We start from the raw sequence: 25,028 nt of genomic DNA on the forward strand, positions 1-25,028 counted from the left end.
TTGCTGTAGCTAGTATGAAATGACATTTATGAGTTTGTTTGTTGTATAACAACAGTTTCTTCCTTAAGTAAATTTTAAACCTCACATATTAAATTAATTATTATAATTTTAATTATCCTTACATATTAAAACTATATTTTTATCAATTATAATTATACATTAAAAAATCAAAAATTTGCTGACATCTGAAATCCACCAGCCTGTCAAATGTCAATGGCAATTTGGAATTGAAGGTTTTCTCATCCTGTAGTGAAGCAAATTCTCATATTCTGTTGATTAATACATTTATGATTATTGCTGAATAAATATTTTGCTCAGAGTCGCTAAACTGACATTGTGTTATTTTAATCAACTGAGATAGTAAATGGAATTTTGGCAGATTCTAATAAGGCAGTAGCTAAAACATATGCAAGCATGCCAAAGATTGTGACCATATGTTGTGAACTTTGCCAGATGTGATTCAACATGTGCTAAAAAGACATTTTTTTGCATACTTTGACTAGGGATCCGTGTTGGATTTTAGGATTTTTTGATTGCTGAATGCAGAAGAATTAATTATTTCAGAAAAAGGTATCTATGGTAAAGGATGTTAATCATGACTATATTATCTATTAATGATGTATTTTGAATGTATCATTGGGGGTTGTTGTTACTACATTTCACCTTCACTGTGAGACATTCATTTCACATAATTGTCAAAGTTTGGGAACGACTACTGCCCCCCTTTGTCATAAAAGTACCAAATTTTGTAACTCTTATGAAAACTGAAAATAATGCTTTATATGCTATTAAAATGGTAAGTTCTAAATAAACTCATGTTTTCTGTAAGTGGTTATGAAAAACGAAGAACAAACAAATGTGGTCAAGATGTGATGGTTATGTAATTTGAGAGAAGGGTCTTCAAACAGGAATATCTGAAATAACTTGCTCAAAACAGATGATTGAAAATTTTAATAATTTTTTATATGCTTTTAATTTTTATTTTCCGTTTGTATAAAATTCTAACACCATATTTCATCAGGTAGTTTTCCCTCTTACCATCTTAGTGCTAGATTCAGAAATTTTTTTTAATATTTGTGTGACTTTTCCCTTCCTCACTCTGTTCAAACAAAGATTCCCTAAATTGTAAAATGAATTCGTTTTTGTAATGATGGTTTTCATTGCACAGACTATTGTTTCTGCAAACTGCTTGCGAAGGTCACGTTGAACTTTATGCCAGTGAATGGAAAGATTCAACTGGACCTTCGTACGTGCAAGGATGTCCGGGAAAAACATTGCAGATGAAAACGTCGTGGAGAAAACAGTGTAAGGCGAAAACGTGTAGTGCAAAACATCGTGGGAGAAAAGAAAGCAAAGAGAAAACATTGTGGTACAAAATGTCGTAGTCAACAATAAAACAATTTTAAAACTTTGCAGTTTAAAAACATCATCTTCGAAAATATCGTAGTAAAAAATAAAGTACCTACAAATCATCACATGACGATAACATCACACACATGCGCTTCTCATGTTTTAAAAGTAAGTACATTTTTGCAGAATGATTTGGGAGCACAAAAAGGAAAGAGGGATATTTTTACTTCTATATTTTATATTTTTTAATGAACTAATAACTTTTTGCTGAAAAAGTAAGGAAAGAAAGCATTTAAAATACTGTCTAAAAATGTTTAGAAAAAGCAAGATAAATAACTGCATCAGGTTACCTCTATACAAATTGCTTAGTTAATTATCAGATTATTTTCTTTCAAATTTGTTAATCTGTTATTGTTTTAGTGAAAATTATATCTTGTTTTGTTTCCGTGTACTTTTAAAGTGTGGTTAACATTTTCACGCTCTTTCCTTTTTGCACTACCAAATCATTAAGCGAAAATGCATTTATAGCTTTTAAAACCTGAAAAACGCATATGTGTGATGATTTGTGGGTACGTTAATTTTTACCACGATATTTTCAACAATGAAATTTTTAAACTGCGAAGTTTTTGAACCGTTTTATTTTCAACCACTATATTTTGTACCATGATGTTTTAGAACTGTGGCGTTTTCTCTTTGCTTTCTTTTCTCCCATGCTGTTTCGTACCACAATGTTTTCGCCTTGCATTGTTTTCTCCATGATGTTTTCTTCTGCAATGCTTTTGTCGCGATGTTTTCGGCTGTAACCAGTACAAGAACCAACCAGTCGCAGTGAAGCAAACAGGAACTATGATTTGGTCTAAGATTTCACAGAGTCAGCTGCATATTCATCTTTTCTAATCCATTTTGTATGATTTGAGGTCTAATGGGTACCAGAGACAATGAAGTTTTTCTTTGTTTGAATTTATATTGAAGGGGGAAATAAATATTATGTACAATGATTGCAGTAATAAATTTATTAAACTAAATGCCAAAAATAACACATATAATAATTGCAAAGATAAAATTTTGTCATTAATACTAAAAACTAAACATCAAAACTGTATATCAGATTCAGATATTCTAACCTGATGTATACTGAGAAATATTCACATGAATGCAAAACAATTTAAACTATGTTTGGTTACATATGAAATTTACATTTTGTGTATTTGTTGACTTTTAGTATATTTTAACATAAGGGATTAAAAAAGAAAGGCTTTCCTGATTAAGTGGAAATTAGTTATTGTTCAGTGGATATTTCTGTTTTACTCATTGAGCAAAAAGAGTTGATCTCAATATTTTTCCTTTACATAGGATTGCAAGATGTAATGTACAAAATTCTATTCTTTGTGGGAATGATTGCTTTTTATTTAAATGAATATTGTAAACTTTGCATGCAATTTGATTTGTTGGGCTTTGGAAAATTTGACAAAAATTTAGGCTATGTTGACAACATCTCCAACTGAATCTGAAATACTTGGGTTCTCTCCACCAAAAATGGATTTTATATTTCCAAATGCCAAAATCATAAAGTTTTTAAATTTCTCACTTTTAAACATGTTTTTCTTTAAGCAGCTTGTGGACTAGAGATGCTGGCATGGAATTCAACAAAATTACTTCATGCTAATATGTGTTTTTGATATAAATGCAATAAAATGATTGGTTTGAGAAATCTAACCCTCCTTATGCAAGTAAAAATAGTTCTGAAGACATTTTAACTGTATACAGTCATCGTTGATTGTATAATAATTTATTTTAGAAAAAGTAAATATTTTTCTATATTAAAATTAGCATTTTAAATATATAACTTTGTTTATATATTTAAAATATTAATTTTAATATATTTATATGTGTATAGTTTACAAAGTAAACAAAAAGTAAATTTTATATTATTTTTAGTGTCTGATACAGTGGGGCAAATTAACTGAAAATGTATTGATTTTCAAGATATTATAAATGATGCAATTTTTGTAAAATATTCTTGTCGATATTCTGCAATAGAAGTCATATTTCCAGTATTTTTACTGAGGATGTACATCGGAATGTAATCATAAAAATATCAAAACATAATCATCATAAAAAGGTGAGAACTTTGTTGCATCAGAAGTTTTGAATGTGTAAACTTATTTTCATTTTCAATGTATTTTTTTGAACAGAAGTTAGCAGCAAAATACTCAAAATGTAAAGGGCATCCAGAAATACAACCCCTTGTAAAGCAAATAGACTTCCAAAATATCTATTAAATTAAAATTTAGCTTAGTTAACAATAATAAGTTCAAAATACTTTTTTAACTAATTTTTTTTCTTCCTTTTACAAGCAGTCTTTTTAAGTATGTGTACAGAACTTGTATTAATGTAATTGTACTACAGGATCTAAAAGTATCCAAACATTTTTAGAATAGCATTATGGTAAACTGCGCAAATAATAGAAAAAAAAATGGGACAGTTCTATATCATCCGTTCTACTATGCCGATTAACTAAATTCCAATTGCATTTTTCATGTCTCAAAAGCGCAACTTAGGATATATATTAGATTTATATATAGCATTAATCTAACATAGGTATTTTGACAAAAAAATCGGACTGCTATATCGGGCCAGTGGACGGCAGTGCCTTTCGCTGAAGAACTTTTAGATAAGTCAACGAATTTATGTGGTACTGTAAAAGTAAATAAAAAATTTCCACCAGCAGAAGCAAAACTAAAACAAAAATGAGGTAACATTGTGAGCATTTAAAATCCTAAAGGAATTAAATTTTTTAAATGGACAGACAAATGGTCAGTTTGCATGTTAACTACTTGCAACAATCATACTTTTACTATGATTGAAGCAGTGGTAAACTAAACCTATTTTTGACTACAATAATGCGAAAAAAGGCGTTGATATATCCATTCAAATTGCATCGTATTACAATTCCTTACGCAAAACCATTGAGTTGTACAGAAAACATCATAGAATTGATTTTTGCAACAGAACCACAAACACCTAAAAGAAGAACTACACATTTTCTTGAGAACTATTTCGAAACTGCGAGAAAGTCGTGGAAACAATGCCATGAATGTCGTAAATCCGAGTCTGCTCGACAAGATAGAAACATTGCTGCAAATAAATCGAAAAGGGTTACAATGTTTTGCTGCTTTCTCGAAGGTAAACCACCACTATCTCTAAAATGTTTTTAAGAAACCTACAAAAACAAATAAATATGTAAATACATAACTCTATTATAGTCTATCTGTAAAAAAAAGCTTTTTAATTTTTCAATAAAGAAGTTATTTTTAACCACATGAAGTTTTTTTCATCTAACAAAATTGTGTTATAAAACTGTAGCTGATGTGAGCCACCGGTAGTACGTGCCGCCAGATGAACCATTCGCGTGTGAGCCACCGGTGGTACACACTGCCAGCTAAACCATTTGCATGTGAGTCACTGGTGGTACACGCCATCCTCAATGTGTTAAAAGATTGTTCATAACGAATGTAAAGTTCAGAAATTAAATTCAGAAAGATTTTCAGTGAGAAACTGTTTGAATAAATTGTATATAATTGGGCTGAAATAAAACAGTAGAAACAACTTTTAGCAAATTAAAATACACTTTTGAATTAATGAATGGATTATTTTTTTAATTGAGAAAATAAAAAAGTAGTCCTCCTTTAGAGTGCCCTACATTAGTGTTAAAACATTTGAGGAGAAATAACTAGTGTCAGCATGGATCCATTGGCAGTTTTTCGTAGTTGAACTTCATTATGGAGTTAATAGAGCTGTAAATTTTTTGAGTTATTTTTTCTGATGTTGTAGAAAAATAGTATGTTACATCATCATAATGATTTATTTATATTCATTATTGCTTTTCATCATGTTTGAAAAGTAGGGAACATTAATAGAGAAAAATTTTAATATATAGCACTGGTAAACCAGTTTGCAGTGGAATGTGAATTTACAGTTTTCTCACCATGTGTTACCCGTCAAATGTTCTTGCATTGATTATGAGATATCCTATTTCTTTAATTAAGATCTGTTTAATTTATTGAGAATTTAATACCAAAATTAAAAATTAGACATATTGTAATTCATATCAGTTGCTACTTGAAAATATTTTTGTCTAGCATAAGCAGTGAATTATTTTTGTAAATTTTATTTCTTAGCAGTTGTATCTAATACATGTCCTAATCCAAGTCCTTTGTTTTTCTTATCACAAATGTGATTTTTTTAATTATTTAATTTTTTTTTTAAATTTTCATTACAGTTCATGTGATGAAAGTTTTATATTTTTTCGTAGCAGTTTGAAATTTGAAACTGGTAAATCTTTCATTTTTTTTTAGTAGTTTCATATAATATACTGCTACATTTTTTCAGAATTACTTTAAAAAATTATATATAGCATTAATCTAGTTTAGTTTACTATTTTGGAATTATATAATAAAATATGAAGTACTGTTCGTGAAATTATTCCGAAAGCATGATTTATATAATACAGAATCGTTTTCTTTTTTGGTGATTGCTTTAATGGCCACATACTCTTTGCTATGATCTATTGCAATAATTAAATTTGTAATACAATAATTAAATTTTTATTGCAATAATTAAATTTTTTATTGCATTTCTCATAATAACATTTTATTCAAAGTTAAGAACAGATAGGTTTATTACTTATTAATTTGGTATCTGCAGTAATTGTATGCATAACATGTTCATTATTATTAAAATAAATTACCGGATATTCAAAGAAAATGCATTTCTAGTCACTCATTAGTACCATCTTCATTCACTAGAGAGTTTATTGATTTAAAACTGCTCATCCTGTCAGTTCTATTTAGAAATTTCAATTTTTTTTAATTGAATGGTGTAGTTTTGTAATATTTCAAGAATTCACATGGTGTATAATGTCATTTATACAAAATTATGTGTATTTAACTGTAATACTGAAAAATCTGTTCTTGGTTTCTATATATTGCTTCTTGTTAAAACTTTCTAATGAAATTGCCTTTGTGTTAGATTGTAGCACCAGTGATGAGTGGGAAAAAGATTTTGATTTAGAATTAAATGAAAATGATCTGAATACTCAGGGCCAAAATCATGAATTGCAGAAAGAGGTATGTTCTTATGCTGTCAAATATATAAAACTTTATTTAATTTCATTTTCAATAATTTATCATGATGAATTATTATATAATATGTATTTAAGCTTCATGTATACTAAAAAGTATTTTCAATGTTATGCATATAGAAATAAAGTTTTCAAAATTATAGTTTTCATACATATGTTACAAATATAGACTTGCTTCTCAAAAATGTCAACAGTAAATAGTTAATAATTTTCTTTAATCCACTATGAGGAGCAAGAGAACTAAAAATATTAGTTTTGGACTAAATATGCATTTTCAGATTATTTCAATTTTGATGTGCTGAGTACATCTCATGTGTCTTAATTAATTCACAGCTTTATCAAAAGTGAATTACTTGCTAACAGATCTGAATTTTTTCTTCCCTGTATGAAGTAAAGGAAGTACTGTAATCACGAAAAATTCCAGGTGTCATATTTCAACAAAAATATCCATTTTGAGTATGCTCAAATCCATTTGAATGACTTTTTCTGCTTGACATCCATACATACAGATAGAATAAAAGATTGTTTTTCATAAAACAGATTGTATAATGGATTCAGGTGATATTTTTTCATGAGTCTGTACTTACGTACGTATTTATGTCGCATGACTCAAAAACGAGTAGTCTCAGAGTGTTGAAATTTTGTAAATGGGACTGCTATAACCTATAGTTTTGCACCTCCCCTTTTTATTGCAATTGGCCGCACCAAAAGTGTATATATATGAGCTCAGTATTTTTATGCTTACATGTTTGTAAATTGTGCAGTTTTTTGCTTTTAAAATGGTTGAACTACATTGTTTTTATGTTCTGATTAAGGTTTGGGTCTTTAGTTAATTTGCATGCTATAACTATGGAATTATCAAAAATTTAAAAGTGGAGCTACCTCTAACAAAGCTGCCATTCGTTTGCATTTGAAACTCTTATTAGAGTAAAGAATTAAGTCAGTTTCTGCACCAACTTCTGTGTCTATTTGCCGAGTAGGATTAAAAGTAAATTTAGCTTTGTGCACTGAAAAATCTCTCTTCTCGCCCACTGGCTGAATTGCTTGTTTTTGCATAAAAACTCTAATTTTAATTATAATTTTTTTTTACCTGTATTTGGTGTTTTTCTGTATTTTTCAATTTTTAATGAAGTTGTTTTGAGTATGTATTTTTGCCTTGGCACGAAGTAAGAACTATATATTGATTAAACTATAAATATATCTCTAATGAAATTCAAGGAAATAAATTTAAATGAAGTGCAGCAAAAAATGTGTATAATTTAATAGGCTGTACAAGAAAGTCATAGTATCCACATCAGATTTTTAGTTTTATCTTTTAATTTTTTGAGGCAGGTATAAAGTGGTTGTTTAATTTCTTCATTTAAAGCAAAATTGTTCTCCATCAATATTTTAGTATTTTGATGTATTTATTACATAGTGTCACTAAGAATGACCAGTAAAATTTCATTAATTTTCATTATGTGAAAATTATGTTACATGGATTAAAAGTATTGATTCAATTAAGTCGCCCTTATGGGTTATGTAGCTGTGCCTGCATTATGAATGTAAAAAAATGGCCTTATTGCCTATTTGTGGGTGAAGTTTCAAAAATTAGTATGTGACATAAGAGCGTATTTGTGTTTTTTCTAAGGTCAGTGTCTAGTGTGCTAAATTAAAAAAAAAAAAAAAAAGCTTTTTTACTGTGCTCGAGCTAATACCAACTTCACTGTCTATTTGAATATAATATATGAAACAAAACGATTTGTACCATCAAAGCAAGTGGAAGTAGAAGATGCTGAATTGGGAATCTTCTTTAAAAAAAGATGGAAGTTTCGTCTTTTTTGTGAATTATATGCTAATGAGTTGAAACGTTACTTTCCAGGTTAGTGGACTAACAAAAAAATGGCATTATTTAGTGGTCCACAATAAGTTCTGATCTTACAGATTTCTTTATTTAGGTCTTTGTCAAAAAGAGATTTGTAATAAAAGTATTAAAGATCTTGACCACCTCAAGGAGAGAATTACATAATCTACTTCAAGTGTTGCATCTGACTTGCTGTTTGCATCTTGCTTACTGCAGCACACAAGAGAATGTGTTTAGCATCGTGCAGACAACGTGCGCCTTGGACCAGACATCAATGGAACACCACTCTTTTTACAATCAGGCAAGCTTCAGCCTGGACACTGATTCTCTATGTACTTATATCCAGAAAGAGCCTGGAACATGATACCATCCCTCCCCCCATCAAGAAAAAGGATTATTTGGGTGGTGGAAGTATAATGATTTGAGCAGACATTATGTTGGATGTCCGCATGTCGCGGCATGTGTTTGTGAAGGTAAAGTGGGGAGATGGTCGACTATTTAAAAGCACAGTTGGTCCTAAATTCCTGTTAATGGACGACAACACATATCCATATAGGGCTGAGTTGGTCGACAGTTGCTTGGAAAGTGAGGATATTCGCCTCATGAATTGGCCAGTGAGATCTCCTGACCTGAATCTCGTAATGCACATCTAGGGTTATTTTATCTTGCCATCCCCCTCTACTTACCATCTCAGAATTGAAAACTGCCTTGCTGTAAGAGTGGGAATGACTGCCACAGGGGCTGCTCAGTTGCTTCCTATCCAGTATGCTGTCACACTGCACGACTTGTCAGGCTGTGAAAGGGGATCATATTCCATATTAAACTCCTTTTAAATTCTATATCAGAGCGTATATTATGGACATTCCTGCACTGTGAGCCTTACTGATAATCATGTATTCATAAATGACTTTTGAATAGTATTACTCTTTCTGTGTTATTAATGTATTCATACCAAATTTCATTTTCATGACCAGTTTTGCAGAAATTTTCATAATATGCAAATTCTGTGAATTGGGCACACAGGTGTTTATGTAATTAACTAGTGCAACTTCTTTTTCTGAAGCTAGCTGCACAATGTGATCAGAATGGGTATATAACTAATGACTAGTTTTTTGTCACCCTTTTACCTAGAGCCTGTATACAATAATAATATTTTTACGTGATTTTTGTGTATTATTTTTGGGGCCAACTTTATTATAATCATAACAGATATCATCTACAAAATAATTATATTTAACTGTTTTCAGTGTGTATTTCCTACAGGAAAATGTATCATAAGAGCCTTTGTTGGCCTAATTTTTTGTAAAGAAAATTATAAATTAATAAATTGTGAATGTTTCTAATTATTAAGCATGCAAAGGAAAATGGAATAAACAAAATTGCTTTAGAGGGATTCTATGATCAATATACTTAGAAAATGTTGTATTTATTTTTGAACCTCATAGTTGTAAACTTTAATTATATAAAATATAGTGAAATATCCTATCAGCTTTATTATTCTTATTACTAATTTCTTATTGTATTCTTCAAATCTTATAAATTTGTATTAACATGTCATTTGTTTTTGTTTTCAGAATGAAGATGATTGGGAGACATGGCAGTGAAAGAAAAATGTATCATATTGTTGTGCTTATAATAAAATATATATATAAACTTAGAAAATTACAGATTGGAAATAAAATTTATGTAATTTGTATTGTCGTTTATTTTATGTAATCAATCTTGACAGAAATTTGAATAATGTTTTCAGCACAAAACAAATATTCCTCTCTTTCTGGCTCAAGTCTTGAGATTGAAGGTTTTTTCTCTTTTTTTTTTTTTTTTTTTTTTTTTCCGAATATTATCTAAGTATCTTTATGGGAGGGAACCTTGCCATATTTTATAATTCATGATAAAAAGCATGCATTTTTACGTTATTTTGTGAATTAAATCTTATTTTTATTTTGTTCAATATTGTCATCAATTTCTTCTCCTTGGGAGTAAAATTTTGTTATTTTATAACTTTGTGTGGAAAATTTTATAACTTTGTGTGGAAAGTGGGAATTTGTTGGTCATTGCATGGGATTAAAGATATTATTGTTCTTCTTTGCTTTATAACCTGCTATTTTATATCAGATATTATATACCTGCTATTTTTATTGGAAACTTTTTCAGGATTTTGTAAGTAAATATGGAAAAAGGGATGAAAAAATTATCTCTCTGTATTTCCTGTATACAGTTATCATTTGAAGACAACTGCTCAATGCTATTTACCCATTTACTTAAGTAGCCATAATCTGTATATAAAAATCTTAAATATTTAATATACTAAATCTATTTCTGAAACTGTTCTAGTTAAATGACTAAATCTTTAATTGAAATCAGTAATTTACATAGGTATGATACATTTTGACAGTTTTATTAAAAACATGCAAGGTTTTTCCCATAAATATAGGTATTAAGTTCCCTGCCCAAACTACTAACCTTTTCTGTGCATGTAAACTTTATTGATGTATGTTTTTCCAAGTTGGCAGCAATATAAAATCTATCATATTACTTTTCAGATGATAATTTTATTATATTTGGGGTAGAAGTCTGTCATTAGCTTACATATAGGATTTAATGTTTAATTTCTCATATATGATTTAATTAAATGTAAGTAAAAATTTTAGTTTTTTTGGAGGGAGGGAGGCGGAAGGAATAAATTGATTCAAGTTGTTTGAAATTCTAAATGTAATCATGAAGTTCCAGTGTTTTTTTTTTTTTTTTTTTTTTTTTTTTTTTTTTTTTTTTTACTTAAGAGAGAAAGTTAACAGACTTGGCTCCATTTTATTTTATGTCAGCCTGAATAAACCAAAATCATAGTAGCTTTAAATTAAGAAAAAGAATATTTGCATTTCTGTATAGCATATATGTCCACTTAGGTTTGAGCATCTGAAGATTTAGGATGTAGAGGTTACTTTTCAGTTAAGTGGATTAATAGCTATTAATATCTTAGTTAGCTTTGAAGAGTTCTCCACAAAAGCAGCATCTTACTCATTATTAGAGAACTCATTCTTTTATGTCATGATTTCATTAAGTGCATCCATGATTTAATGAGAAAATGGTCAGATTATTTCATGTTATCTCCCTTCGTAGTAAACTATAGATTAAATTAAAACACAGAATTCTTTTTTGGAAAAAAAAAAAAAAAAAGATTTAGAGGAATTAATCAATTTTTTCAGTGCAGGTATTTACATTAGCAAAGTATTTATAAAATGTTGCATAAGTTATATTCAGTAACAGCAGTATGTGATATAAGCTAAATAGAGATTTCAAATTTAGTCTTACTAAAATTTTTAATATCCCAAATTCCACTTAAAATTTAAATGCAAATTCATAGTTGAAGAAATAGCAATGTAAAGAAATATTTTCAATATTTTATTTATTAATTTAAGAATCTTTTAAAAAGTATTGCCTAAATTCAAAATTAATATTAGCAAAAAGAGAGCAAAATATACCTGCTACCTGCATATCATATTACTGCTTTCTATGAAATATGTTTAGAGTAATTGTAAAATTTAATATATTTTATGTATTTAATGAATTTTTTTTTTAATTTAAGAATGTTATCAAAGCGCCTGATAAAGAAAATGAAGAAAATCAAAGTAGTTCAATATGTTTTTTAATACATAGAAAAAAATATTGCATAAAAATGCTAACATAACACTAGATATGCAAAATCGTATGCTGAATGGTATAATGTATCATAATTTGTGCTTGATCCTTTACTTTTGAAGTTATCAGAAAAATTTTAAAAAGAATTTTAGTGATGTATTAAGAAAAAAGAGAGGAATTAAAAACGATTATTTATACAATGACTGTTGTTTTCTTCACATTCAAAAAAAAAAAAAAAAAAAGGTGGTACTTGCGTATTGTCAAACCCACGTATTAGAAATCATCACAAATTCAAAATATGCCAAAGTCTGGTAACAAAGCGCTTAATTATTATTCAGGCAACCACGCACATGACAAATATTCAATTTCCAACCTCTCAATTTTCTTATGTGTTCGTTTTGTTGTGTTCCAAGTTTCAATGGCTGTTGTAGAAACAATGTCATTCTTTTCTGTCTTAAACTGGATTTAAAAATTTGTACTCATAGGATTTTCCTATAATAGAAGAAAGAGGGAGGAAATTTCTGCAGGAATGCGTTATTTTGCCGCAAAATCACTACAGGAATAAGGCTTCGGATCCTTTCTTGAAGTAATTCGCTACGAAATTTCTACAACAAAAACCTGTTTGTAACTGATTGTTTTTTGGAATGAAACATATTTGAAACATAAAATATGTATGCATGGTATATACATTTTCTTTTACAATAAAGGTAGTTTTATTTTGCATCTGTAAAATTCGCCAAAGTGGTTGTGATAGAAGACTTAGTACAGCAGCATATTTAAAAAAAAAAAAAAAAAAAGTATTTTATGATGATCTCCCTAATTCACAGAACTTCAGGATACAAATAATATCAGGTTTTCCTAAGTTTAAAGTATATATTTATGAATTACCTAATAAGTATTTTTTTAAAAACTCTCTTGATGCAAGTAATTAATGATTTTTCAAACTATTGAATTCTAATATTGAATTTTGTTAAATTCAATATTTTGTACAAATGCTAGGAGCCGAAAATTTCCTAAGATTCTGTTTTGCAGGCGTTGTGTCCATTTTATTTGTTTTTTGAGCTCAAGCACCGAAAATAATAAGGTAAGAAAAACTTTTTAAATCAGTAATTTCAATGAGAAATATTTGGAGCCTTATCTATTATAAATGGGGAGTTACTAGACTTTGGACGGTTACCCAATCTATAATAGTTGGACGTCTAACATTTTCAATGTGGAAGGGCTAATTCACAGGTAGACACAGCCGTATGAGTCACTAATGCTTGCAAAATGACACGTTTTTTGAAAAGTCAATTTAGTTCGGATCTATTTGTAAATCGGTAACTGGAAGCAAATATATTAATTAATAGAATAAATTTTTAAAGCTAAAATACTACACTGTTAGACAGGTTTGACTGTAATAATAAATACAGAATTCCGAATACGCAATTAAATGGTGATCAAGTGTGAGTTGCAATTTACGTAATTAGATTAAAGATGTAGTTCCAAATTCATCCTGTTTCGCGGAGAATGGCGTAAAGCCAAATAAACAGAAGAAATCACATTTCTAATAAACAACATGGATATTTTTTTTTTTTTTTTTTTCTAAACAAACAAAAAAATTGGAGAATTTCCGAAAGAAATATGATATCACACAAGTGAAACTGCTTTTAAAGCTCCCACCAATTTTGTGCCTATTCTATATTCTGACACAAATAGATGTTTACAGTTTAGACTCTAATGCCCGTTACACTAGCTGAACTTTGAGTCCAAAATACTCACGCGAACTTAGCAGCTGCGTTAAAGGGAAAAGAGGCACTCACCTATTTTCAGACAAAACTGTGTATCGATGTATTTCGAACAAACAGGCTAAGCAATAATGTCATGCAAAACTTCAAGCGCGTCAAGTAATGAAATAAATTCCATTGTAAATGGCCTCAAAGTTCCGCTAATATGGGAAAAGTCTCGGAGAAACTACGCTGCTGTCCATTAAAATTGACACACTAGGAAGAACGTCAAAATCACATGAAAGGAAGAAAAAGTTGGGGATATTTGCAAATAATTAGATTTCAGCGCATTTAGACGGCGCAAGAAGGAGAAACGACATCTTCAACACTGCATAAAAGAAAAGTTTTGTAGTTGATTTATAATTAAGAAAGTGCTTTGTAAGGTTGGAGTTTGCTCAGATGCCTCGAATAAGAAGAGGAAATGCTTACCAGCAAGTTTCGAATGGCTAGAGGCAGGATCGTTGCTTATTCAAAGTGTCGATTATCGTTCCGTGATATCGTCAGTCGCACTGGTCAACATCCAACCACTGTCGTGCGAATATGGAATCAATGGATTGCTGAGGGTAGTACTGAACGGCATGCAGGATCTCCCATGATTAACACCAGAGAGGACAGACATGTTGTGAGGTCAGCCCTGCAAAACCGTACTACCACATCACGGACCATTAGTCAGGAAATGGGCATGTTTGCAGCACGCTCAGTATCAGCTTGTAAGGCGCATCAACGTTTGCAGCAGCGTGGACTATTAGCAGGATGACCATTGCTTCGGCTTGCTTAGCAATGCAGCATAGAAAGAGACGGCGACTCTGGTGCGCCAAGCGACAAAGCTTGGTACAGAAGTGGTACAATGTCGCCTTTTCAAACGAGTCCCGGTTCTATGTGCAGTGTTCTGATGGCTGTGTATGTGTCTTGAGTGTGCGAGGAGACTGCACGTCGCCTGCTTGCATTCGATATCGCCATAGGCGCCCTGTACCTGATGTGATTAATCGGCGAATCACTTTTCAAATTGTTGCCATCAAATATTATCGCCCTGTATTATATTTAAAGAAATAAAATAATGAGGAATTTTTATAAATGTATATATGTTTCTCACATTGTGATAAAACAACGGTACTTGCCATCAAATCAAAATTTGAAAAATGTTATCTTCCATAGAATATGGAGATGTGGAAGCATTAATTTGAATTAAAAATCTGTTTTATTATCGATTTCATATTTTGTAACACTTCAACGCATTTTTGATTTAAAAACTAAAAGATTTCAAAGCAAGCAATGGAACATTGTACGAGGAAAAAAATTCCTTTTTATCTCCAGCGCGCAAGTCTCTGTTTCGGAAATTCTAAAGATATGATCATTTTAAAATTATTTTGCGATATTGCTGTTGAGCTAAATTTTATGATTTTGGGTACGAAGAACATGATATTTAATAAATAAAGGTAACACACAAAACGTTAAAAGAACGCTCCTTTAGACGTAATTTAAAATCTGAAGCTATTAAGATTTTTTTCCCTCCTATGCGAATATTTGCCCTTTTCTCTAAATTATCGTCAGCAAGGAAATAGCAGCACTGGCGGATTTTTGAAATTAGGTTTACAGGTACTGCTATATCTTGCTCTATTTATTAAATATCGTGGAAAGGCATACTAATATTGCTGTTTCTATTTTTTCCAATGGCAGGCGCTTACTTATGCCGGCAATGGCCACTCCTAAGGCCAGATGGGGTGGACTTTTTATTATGCAGGCGCCTAATAGGTGGGTCACCGTTGCCTCCTATGAAGGGACGGAAAAATTACATCCATGCCTTTTCCGGGATTGGAGCTCGGACGCTTTGGTATGGCAGTCTGGCTTCCCTAACCACTATACCGTCTGGGCAGCATAATTTAGCTATTGATCACCTCATAAAAGTAACGGCTAAATGATTATTAAAATTGCCTAGCGAAGTGAGAAAGCCGATAAAATCTTAAACGTAGAAAATTAAAGGTTTGAAAATTAAAATTATACCTGAAAATCCGAGAATCTAAATAATAAACAAATAAAATTCACTGTCGGTCTACTTTTAACCGCTTAACAAGTTTCCAGCACCTGGGAGAAGGCTTGTGGGGCAAGACGGCGGACATGGAAAGTACTGTAGGCTGCGATCACGAAAGCTAAAGGCAGTGTCTAAACATAGCTCCGAAAATTTTTAAATAAGTGTTTCAGTAAATGTTTTCAACTTTTAAAAAGTTTAATGCACCTTTCCTCTGCAATGTCTCATCCATCAAATTGAAAAAGGAAACTTCGCTTTTTCGAAACTTCAAATATCTTTTTCGCTGTTCAATCTCTACACGAGAAAGAAATCCTGAAACGGAATATTAAGATAAATAACAATACAATATCTTATTCTATATTACTAAAGTGCCATTACATTTCTTTCTTTATTATTTTCATAAGATTCTAGCATTATACAATAGTTCGTAATTAGTAGGTAAGTCATGTGGTTCTTTTTTCGTAATTATTCCACACAGACGCCACATTCCTATCAGTACTCCATTCTTATCAAGGAGGTTAGAGTAGACCTCCTATTCTAACCTCCTTGGTTCTTATCAGCAATTCACACCCTTCGGAGGCATCCCTTTTCGTGCTTAGGAATTTCTTGAGAGAAAAAAATGGGGATCTCTTGAACATCGATGAATATAGATTGTGATTTTTGTTATTAAGATCCCCGACTTTTTTTCAGGTCTCAAAATTATGATCAAATATAAATAAAGTGAGATTGAATTTGTTAAACTTGTACTATAATAAATTAAAACGGTTAAATTAATAAATAAATTTTATATTTAACTAATATTTAAGAAAAATAAACCGTATAATTTATTTATTTACTTTCGCTGATATGCTCTCACACTGTGTATGGATTCATGACTTTGTCAGTTACTGTTTTTCTGAAATATACAAGAATTTTTTGGGAGTGGTAATAGTTAATGTTACTTTAGCTAAAATAATTGTTTCAAAAGAATAAATTGAATTTAAATACAAATTTAATTAATTCTTTGCGACATTGCTGCAAGGAATGAAATTTAAATTTTAACAAACATGCATTTTAACAAACATGTATGACTTTACCCTTGCCTGCATGAATAACGAAACACGAATTGAATGATTGTAGTGGGGGTGCGGGTGTGATCACCGAGGCAAGCGGCAGCACGATCGCTGCGCTCCGTAAAAAAGTGAAAATTTTTCCTTTCCTCTTGGTGATTATCAATTAAATTTCTTTGAAAAATGTTTATTTTTCCCCTACAAAACCTATATCATTCCAATGAATTTCGGCTCCGATGTTGACGAGAATAAAACAGTGGACAATGTAAGGATATACTCCAAAAGCCTGGAATTTTAAGATAAGTACTTTTCTTTCATCTAAACTAAATCAAATTTCTATAAATAAGTGCCTTTAAATCAATAAATCTTAATTTTTCATCAGTTTAAAGCATTAAAAAATACTTGAAATTGCCATTGCTTGTGGCTTCCTTTGTGTATCAACTCGAAACAGGCGCCAGCGTTATCAGTTCACGTCTGTCAACACTTACAAAGCCCTTAAGGAATCTCGAGAGAGGGAAAATTTGGGGATGAGAGGGATAATTTGGGCATCGCGCTATTTCCCTCTCGGATCTTCTGGATTCTCTTTTCTTTCTAGATCGCTTGAATATAGTTTCGCCTTTAAATAATATTATACCTCACCGATTTTTTCTCATACTGTTCTTTGCTATCTGTTAAATGTCCATATGTAAGGGATGGTTTATTCTTCACCGCCTTAAATGAATTTTTAGAACTATGAGCTTATATAAATAACAGTGTGCCTCATTGTGTTATATTAACATTATTTAACTAGTAATAAATTATGATAGTAAAATAATTAATCTTGTAATAAATTATGATAGTTAAATTAATAAATACTGTTTAATTTGTGTTTTTAATACATATACTCAGTAATTTACACACATAAATAAATATATATATATATATATATATATATATTTTATTTTATTTATTTATTTATTTTTTTGGGTGTATGCGGTTGTGGTCTTGTATTGTATATGGTTCTATGTTGTTAGTCTGCTGCTGCTTTTTGAAAAATGTATGAAAATGTTGAGAATGAAAGTAGCATAAGTTACTTTGGTTAAATTAATATATACTTTTGTTTGATGACCTCTGTTGATATCTCAGGATGCAAGCGTACATATTACTTTATATTCCATGCTAAATACCTTGATACGAAGAATTTTAACACCATCAATATTTGTTTTTTCCCCAGTAACACATCTATTCACCATTACCAAACACACTCACTACACAAATACACCTGTGAGACACTATTTATTGTAAATGAAGACAGTCTCTTCTCCTTTTAACTACACTCATGGACACAATCGTATTTTAGGATATTTTCTACTTCTTTTCCTTTTCTTTCTTTTTCCCTCTATTATTTCTGGGCCATTTATTTTAAATTTTATTTTGTCCCATCTTTTCTTCCTGGTCTTTTGAACTCGTACAAGATGTACGAAGTTCCTTTTTACTCTCCTCAAATACGAAATTGCCCCTCTTTCTATATACCTTTCCTTCGCACCTATGCTTGATTTTTCGCCCATCGGTGCACAAAGACTTAGCGGGTGCAAAACAAGACATCTGTCTACTTTGTCTGTCTGTCTGTCTGTCTGAATGATTGTAGTGTTAGGTTTGGAGGCAACTTCCCCTTGATAAGTCTGTCTCCTGCCTGCTCAACAGTCATTCACTTATGCATTTTTTTAAAAAAATTTTTAGATTAATTTTAATTTGCTAAATTGGTGAATTTATTTTCATGGTTTGGTTTTGCACTTGATTTACTTATGCTTTCTGAATTTAAATGATATTGTAGATTAGTTCGAAAATTAAATCTTTTATATGTTTGCACATTTTTTAATTATTTTAACTTTAAAATTTGCTTTTTACGTATATACATGTTTGTTAAAATTTAGTTAAAATAATATGTACATCTCTGTGATGATATGTGTCTTTTGTAGTTAGGTCTCAAGATAAAGGTTTACACATTGCCATGCAGGATTTTTTTAACTTATATATTTTTTTTAACTTAAAAGTTTGCTTCTTAAGACACTGATTTTTGCAAATGAACACAGCTTTCTCCCCTTTTGTCTATACTCATGGACACAATCATATTGTAGGAAATTTACTACTTCCTTTCCTTTTCTCTCTATAAGGCTTTTGTTTCCCCCTCTATTACATTTGGGCCATTTATTTTTATTTATTTTGTCCCATCTTTTCGTGCTGGTCTTTCGAACTCGTATAAAATGTACGAAGTTCTTTTTTACTCTGCTCTGAAATACGAAATTGCCTTTGTTTTTTATATACCTTTCCTTCGCACCTAAGCTTGATTTTTCACCCATCGGAGCAGAAAGATTTAGCGGGCAAAACAAGACATCTGTCCCCTTTGTCTGTCTGTCTGACACCTGGGAGACACTATTTAAAGTAAATGTACACAGCCTCCTCCTATTTTGAATACACGCATGGGCTAAATCGTATTTTTAGGAAATTTTTTACTTCTTTTCCTTTTCTTTCTGTAGGCCCTTTTTTAGTTTATTTCTTTTCCTACATTACTTTGGGCCGTTTATTTTAATTTTATTTTGTCCCATTTTTGAATACACGCATGAGCTAAATCGTATTTTTAGGAAATTTTTTACTTCTTTTCCTTTTCTTTCTGTAGGCCCTTTTTTATTTTATTTCTTTTCCTACATTACTTTGGGCCGTTTATTTTAATTTTATTTTGTCCCATTTTTTCTTCCTGGCATTTTGAACTCGTATAAAGAGTACGAAGAAACACGAAATTGCCCATTTCTATCTACCTTTCCTTCGCACCTAAGCTTGATATTTTGCCCCTCGGGGCAAAAAGACTTAGCGCGTGCAAAACAAGACGTCTGTCTGTAATTTCATTTTCATTGAAGTTGTAGCAATGCGTGGTTGTCATTCGTAGTTCTGTGATGTTTTGAGTACTTGCATTACATTTTGTTATTTAGTCCGCATAAATTTGTGTTCAATTGTATCGAGCTATTTCGCGTACTTATACAATGATTAAATTATTTTTTAAAAAGTTATGTTTTGGATATGGCCAAGTTTTTGCTGAAATATTTTGAAAACCAGTAAAAAAATTAATTGTTAATGAAAATGCCAAAATTTTACAAGAGTGTGGAATAACAGATAACTGTCAAAATGGGTAGAATAAATAGTTTTGCACGCCATAGTGTATGCTTTTTGTCATTCATCATATGGGTAAGTTTATTATAATTTTTTCTTATGTTTCACGGACATGTAAAAAATTATTTCATATGAATAGATTTTAATATTTCCTTACATGTTAAAGAATGGAAATTGAAGTAAATATTTTAGAAGATAACCAAAATTTAATCAGCACTCCTTAAAACTATATGCAAACCAGCAAATTTTCCTGGCAGTTCACCAAGAAAAACTGTGTATTTCGTTGTGTAAAAACCTAAAGGGTTAGGGGATTACTATCAAAACATTTTCAAGTTTTAATTGCCGGAATTTATAATATTGAATACAAAAATGTTCTGGAATAACGTATTTGGAAAAATTATTAGAAAAAGTGAGTGTTTTGGGTGCAGTCAAGTAATATAATAGTTTCTCAAATAATATAATGATTCATAGGTATGTTAAACTATATAAAAGATAAAATATGTTTTTATTTCAGTGTAAAATAAATAAATAAAAGTTATGCAAATACGACATTTTAGTAATTTGTTGTGATTTCGAACTTTAAAAGCAGAAATGGTATAATGGTGAAGTGTTTTTGCCTGAATTTGAAGCTTGAGTTACTTTACAAAGTTAGAAACGATGGTATATTTATCTAAGTTATTGCTAATAATATTTTCTAATACCTATGAAATTTTTGACACTTTCTGATTTTAAAACATCTTTTTGCTGAAGTCAGTAATAGTAATGAATTCTGGTCATTTTTTCTTTATTTAGTATCTTGGACTGAATGGGATAGTTGGGACTGAATGGGCCTTTTTTTTTTTTTTTTTTTGGTTTTTCTTCTTATGTATAGAGCAAATAAAAGTCGATTATCTATACAAAGGTCCTTCAGAAGTTTTCCTTTTAGAATGCAGATAATTCTCATGCTTTGCTATAGCAAAACATCTAACCTATTTTTAATATTGTAAATAATGCATTCTTTGCTGAGTATATGCTAAATTTTTTGATATACACATTACTGAAAACTGAATTAATTGAATAAGAAATACTCAATCGTCTGTGAAAAACTGTTTCTTTTTTGTTTTGTTTGCTTAATTTCTTTTATACATCGTTCTAGCTTTGTTATAGTATTTGAATAGAACATGTGGCAACGTTTAGATAATTCTTTAAATGATATAAATTTTGTGCATTCTGAGTTATAATATGAACGAAAGCGCCAAAGTGTCGCTATGGCAAACATATTTTAAAGAATTAATTTTTATAAGTGAATTTTAAAGAATTAATTTTTTCTATTGTGGTTTATGCGGTGTTGGCAAAGTAGGTTTAATTCAATCTAATAAGTTTAAATGAAATGCAAGAAAAAATGCGTATAATTTAATATTCCGTACAAGGAAGTCATGTGGTGTATACATCAGATTTTTTTTGTTTAAATACTAGTAATGGAATACCAAAGAACATGGTAACCTTTTAAGCTGACATTATACTTGGGATGATTACAGACTTAGCTAACTGCATTGTGAAGTGTTGATTGTGTTGACAAGAAATTTAAGAAAAATTTCTTTTCATGTGAAAAAAAAAAAAAAAAAAAAAAAAAAAAAAAAAAGATTTTGAGAATGATACTCATAGACCAAAAGATTACATTTTGTGCCGTTTGAATTGAGAATAACTGGTATGTTATTCAAATAAGCTGAGGACCAGTACTAGAACTGGTATGCCTTTACCAGACAACAGAATTTACAGGAGGCAAAATTTTTAGAATTTAGAGAAGCACCAAGCAACAAAGTTTACTGATGGCAGAATTTTAGAATTTAAAAAGGTGCTTGGCATCAGAATTTAAAACATGCAGCTACCTTTCATTTTCCAACCAGCTACCTTTCATGTAACTTCATTTAGTGGAATTAGCATAAATAATATTTTACAGTTCCCTATATGAAACAGCCAATAGTAATTTTACAGCAATATTAACCATCCAATCAATATGCATTGAGAACCAAAACTAACTGAGTAGAATTAAGATTTCACTCTGAACATAGTGCACTTGTTTTCCCTGCTTTGGCTTAGCTAGACTGCCTTCTTTTTTACTGCAAATCTTGTCAAAATGTAAACTTTTTGGAAATAGGCACAATTAATGTGCCAACTGGATTCTGGCCACAACATGTTTACTGGAATAAAAGTTAAATTAAATATACTTTGACTGCCAAATTTCTTATTCCTTTTGGATAGGCATTTCAGCATTCTGCGGCATCAAAATTCTAGCTGTTCATTATGGATAAAACCACCTGCGTTCTACTACAGAATCTGTTACACATATATATATATACACACACACACTTAATATGTGTTTAAAGAAATTATATTTGTAATTTTCTGAATAGTTTTGGGGATAAATCATAATTCTAGTCAGAGCGGTACCCTAAATAAGAAGGCTGCAGCCTTTGTGTATGTAGCGGAATAACACTTTCAATAGAAATTTGATTTTGAAAAATTTATTTTTAGTAATAAAACTATATTAAAAATTGTTTATTAAATTTTAATGAGTTTAATTTTTTAGAAATTAAGCCCTGAATTTAATATTAAATACTTGAAAGTTTTTAGTTTTTGACGTTGTTTGATCTCAATATAGAGCATTCTCGATAAAATTCTGCATTAGTCTTTTTTGTGTAAATAAAATTAATGCATAGTTGAACGGAAATAAGAAACATTAATAAGATAGTGATATTAAAATTTATTTTATGTAGTTTCATTTAAAATGGATTAAAATACTTGAAGTCAGTTTCAGATATAGAGACGTAGTAAACACCTGTGCAATCGAATTGCTGTTAGACCAACTGAACCGTGAAACGCAAAATGCAGAAGTTTAATGATAAGTTCGTCTTGATAATTCTGCGATCCTAACTGTAGATGCGTCTTATCCAAAACGTCCACATTTGAACTCCATGACCTGGCTGCATGACGTCAGATTTCGACGCGAAACCAGATGCTCGTCATCGGCGTTGAGGAAGCCCGGAATTTTTGAAAGCGAGCCGTCTAATCTGCAATCTGACCGAATCATGCATCGCGACAGATCAGCGCTTTCCATTGTCTCACACGGATCCGTCTCGTGGAAAGTTCAGCTGAGCGTGGTTTCTGTAAAACAATGATAGGAAGTCGGAGGCGCAGGTGAAAAATTCACTTTGCTTCGGCTTGGTGATTTTGCTGTTGTCTGCTGTTTCCGCTTTAAAAGTGCGGGAGAAGCCGTATGTGTCAAGAGTAAGAATATATAATTTATCTGAAATTTGGTTTAGATGCAAGTTTTGGAATAGAGGTGGCGAGAGTATTGATAGTTATTTTTAAAAATCTGTCACCGTAGTTACTGCAAGAGAGTGCGTGAGTTCCGCAAAGTTAGTTGTTTTAGCCTAAGAGGTTATTTATCTCTTCGTGGCGCTAGGAAGTGCGGAAAATGTGCGAGAAAATCTTGAACGATTAATGCAAGCTAGGCTGTCGCAAATTGAGGCATCCAACACAATAAATCGGAAAATCTTCTGTGGCAGAGAAATTGATTAGTTTGTTTATTTGGTACTTGGTTAACAATGTGCCACTTGGGAGCCAAATCGAATTAAAAATGGAAAAATAAGTAGCTTTTTTTAATTAAATACAAAATAAGTAAATAAAATGCGAAATTTTACAAATACGAACGTATGTAGTTGTTCCAGTCCACAATTGCAGTTGACAGATTTCTACAAACATGATCTCTTGACATTAGAAGTAGTAATAAATCGAGTAGCAATCGGAAAAAGAATGCGCGAACGTTCAAAAAACAACGTTTGCTTTCTAAACATTTCGTTTCGTGATTTATGTTTTGTTGCAGCACCATTTCGGTGCTCAAGTAGTAAGAGAATAAATTTCAGTTTGTGGTTTCCGAAAAAAGTGTTTTTGTAAGAATCGCACTATTTTAACTATGCAACAATTTAATCGCGACTCTTCGCCATTTGGCAGTTTGCCAAATCAAATAACTACACTAGAAACGGCGAATCACTTTTTAAATTGTTGGGCAGCCAAATATTAGAGCCCTGTATTATATTTAAGGAAATTAAATAATGAATCTGCATAAATGTATGTTTCTCGCATTGTGATAAAACAAAGGTACCTAGAGCCATCAAATTTTGAATAACATACGTCTTCACCCGAATATGGGCATCTGGAAGCCCAAATTTGGAATTTGTTTTATTATCTATTTCATATTTTGTAAAGACTTATGAGTTTTTTATTAACAAACTCAACAATTTCAAAGCGAGCAATGGCCGGAACTCCAGCGCTTGAGACTGTATCGGAAATTCTTAAGATATGCACTTTTAAATATTTTGTGATACTGCTGTTGCATTGAATTTTATGGTTTAAGGGTGAAGAACATGATAGTTAATAAATAAAGATAACACACAAAACATTAAAAAAAAGTCGCTTTGGGCGTAATTTAAAATCTGAAAGCTTTCAGATTCTTTTTTCTTTAAACAGTTCAATGGAAAATTACGAAATGTATGTTCACTTTTTTCTCTTATTCGTAAGCCATTGCACAGCTATTCGTGAGATGAAATAAAAAAAAAAAGTTACCGTATTTTTCGCTTTGGCGCACATTTACGTCTGATGCCCCGATAACTGAAAAGTGAATTTGTTTAACACGTTAAACGCCATATCAATCACCGATGACTGACACCATACTTTCCGTTCGGACTGTTTCAGTCACCAGTGACTGATAGTACACTTTCGTCCAGGCCGCGTCAGTCATTGTTGACTTATAATATACATAGAATAAAAAAAAAAAAAAAAATTGTATTCTATCCAATGTTACTTGGATCTCAAGTCGCCAGCAAACTGGTGAAATCAGGTATTGCTGGCTAGGTTACAGCCGAAAACATCGCAAAGAGAAAACGTCGCAGTTCCAAAACATCGTGAGACAAAATATCGTCGTCCAAAATAAAGCGGTTAAAAAATTTTGCAGTTTAAAAACATCGTCGTCGAAAATATCGTGGTAAAAAATAAAGTATCTACAAGTCATCGCATGGCGATAACATCGCAC

At 30.9% G+C, this 25,028-nt stretch overlaps 2 protein-coding genes across 2 annotated transcripts in view; both read left to right on the forward strand.

The window, feature by feature from the left end:
* LOC118189123 (BSD domain-containing protein 1-like) overlaps window positions 1-10,032 on the forward strand; it is a 54,122-nt gene extending 44,090 nt beyond the window's left edge. The window contains exons 8-9 of the mRNA XM_085824143.1: window positions 6,382-6,479; window positions 9,911-10,032. Coding sequence (XP_085680269.1) covers window positions 6,382-6,479; window positions 9,911-9,940 — 128 coding nt within the window. The 3' untranslated portion in view covers window positions 9,941-10,032. The remainder of the gene's footprint in view (window positions 1-6,381; window positions 6,480-9,910) is intronic.
* A 9,594-nt stretch (window positions 10,033-19,626) lies between these two features.
* LOC118205574 (tetraspanin-18B-like) overlaps window positions 19,627-25,028 on the forward strand; it is a 72,475-nt gene continuing 67,073 nt past the window's right edge. The window contains exon 1 of the mRNA XM_035377868.2: window positions 19,627-20,032. Within this exon, the coding sequence (XP_035233759.1) occupies window positions 19,973-20,032 (60 nt within the window). The 5' untranslated portion in view covers window positions 19,627-19,972. The remainder of the gene's footprint in view (window positions 20,033-25,028) is intronic.

Source organism: Stegodyphus dumicola, chromosome 9 (genome assembly GCF_044657685.1).
Source record: "Stegodyphus dumicola isolate Sdum_Otavi_A_Nest chromosome 9, ASM4465768v1".
Classification (NCBI taxonomy): domain Eukaryota; kingdom Metazoa; phylum Arthropoda; class Arachnida; order Araneae; family Eresidae; genus Stegodyphus; species Stegodyphus dumicola.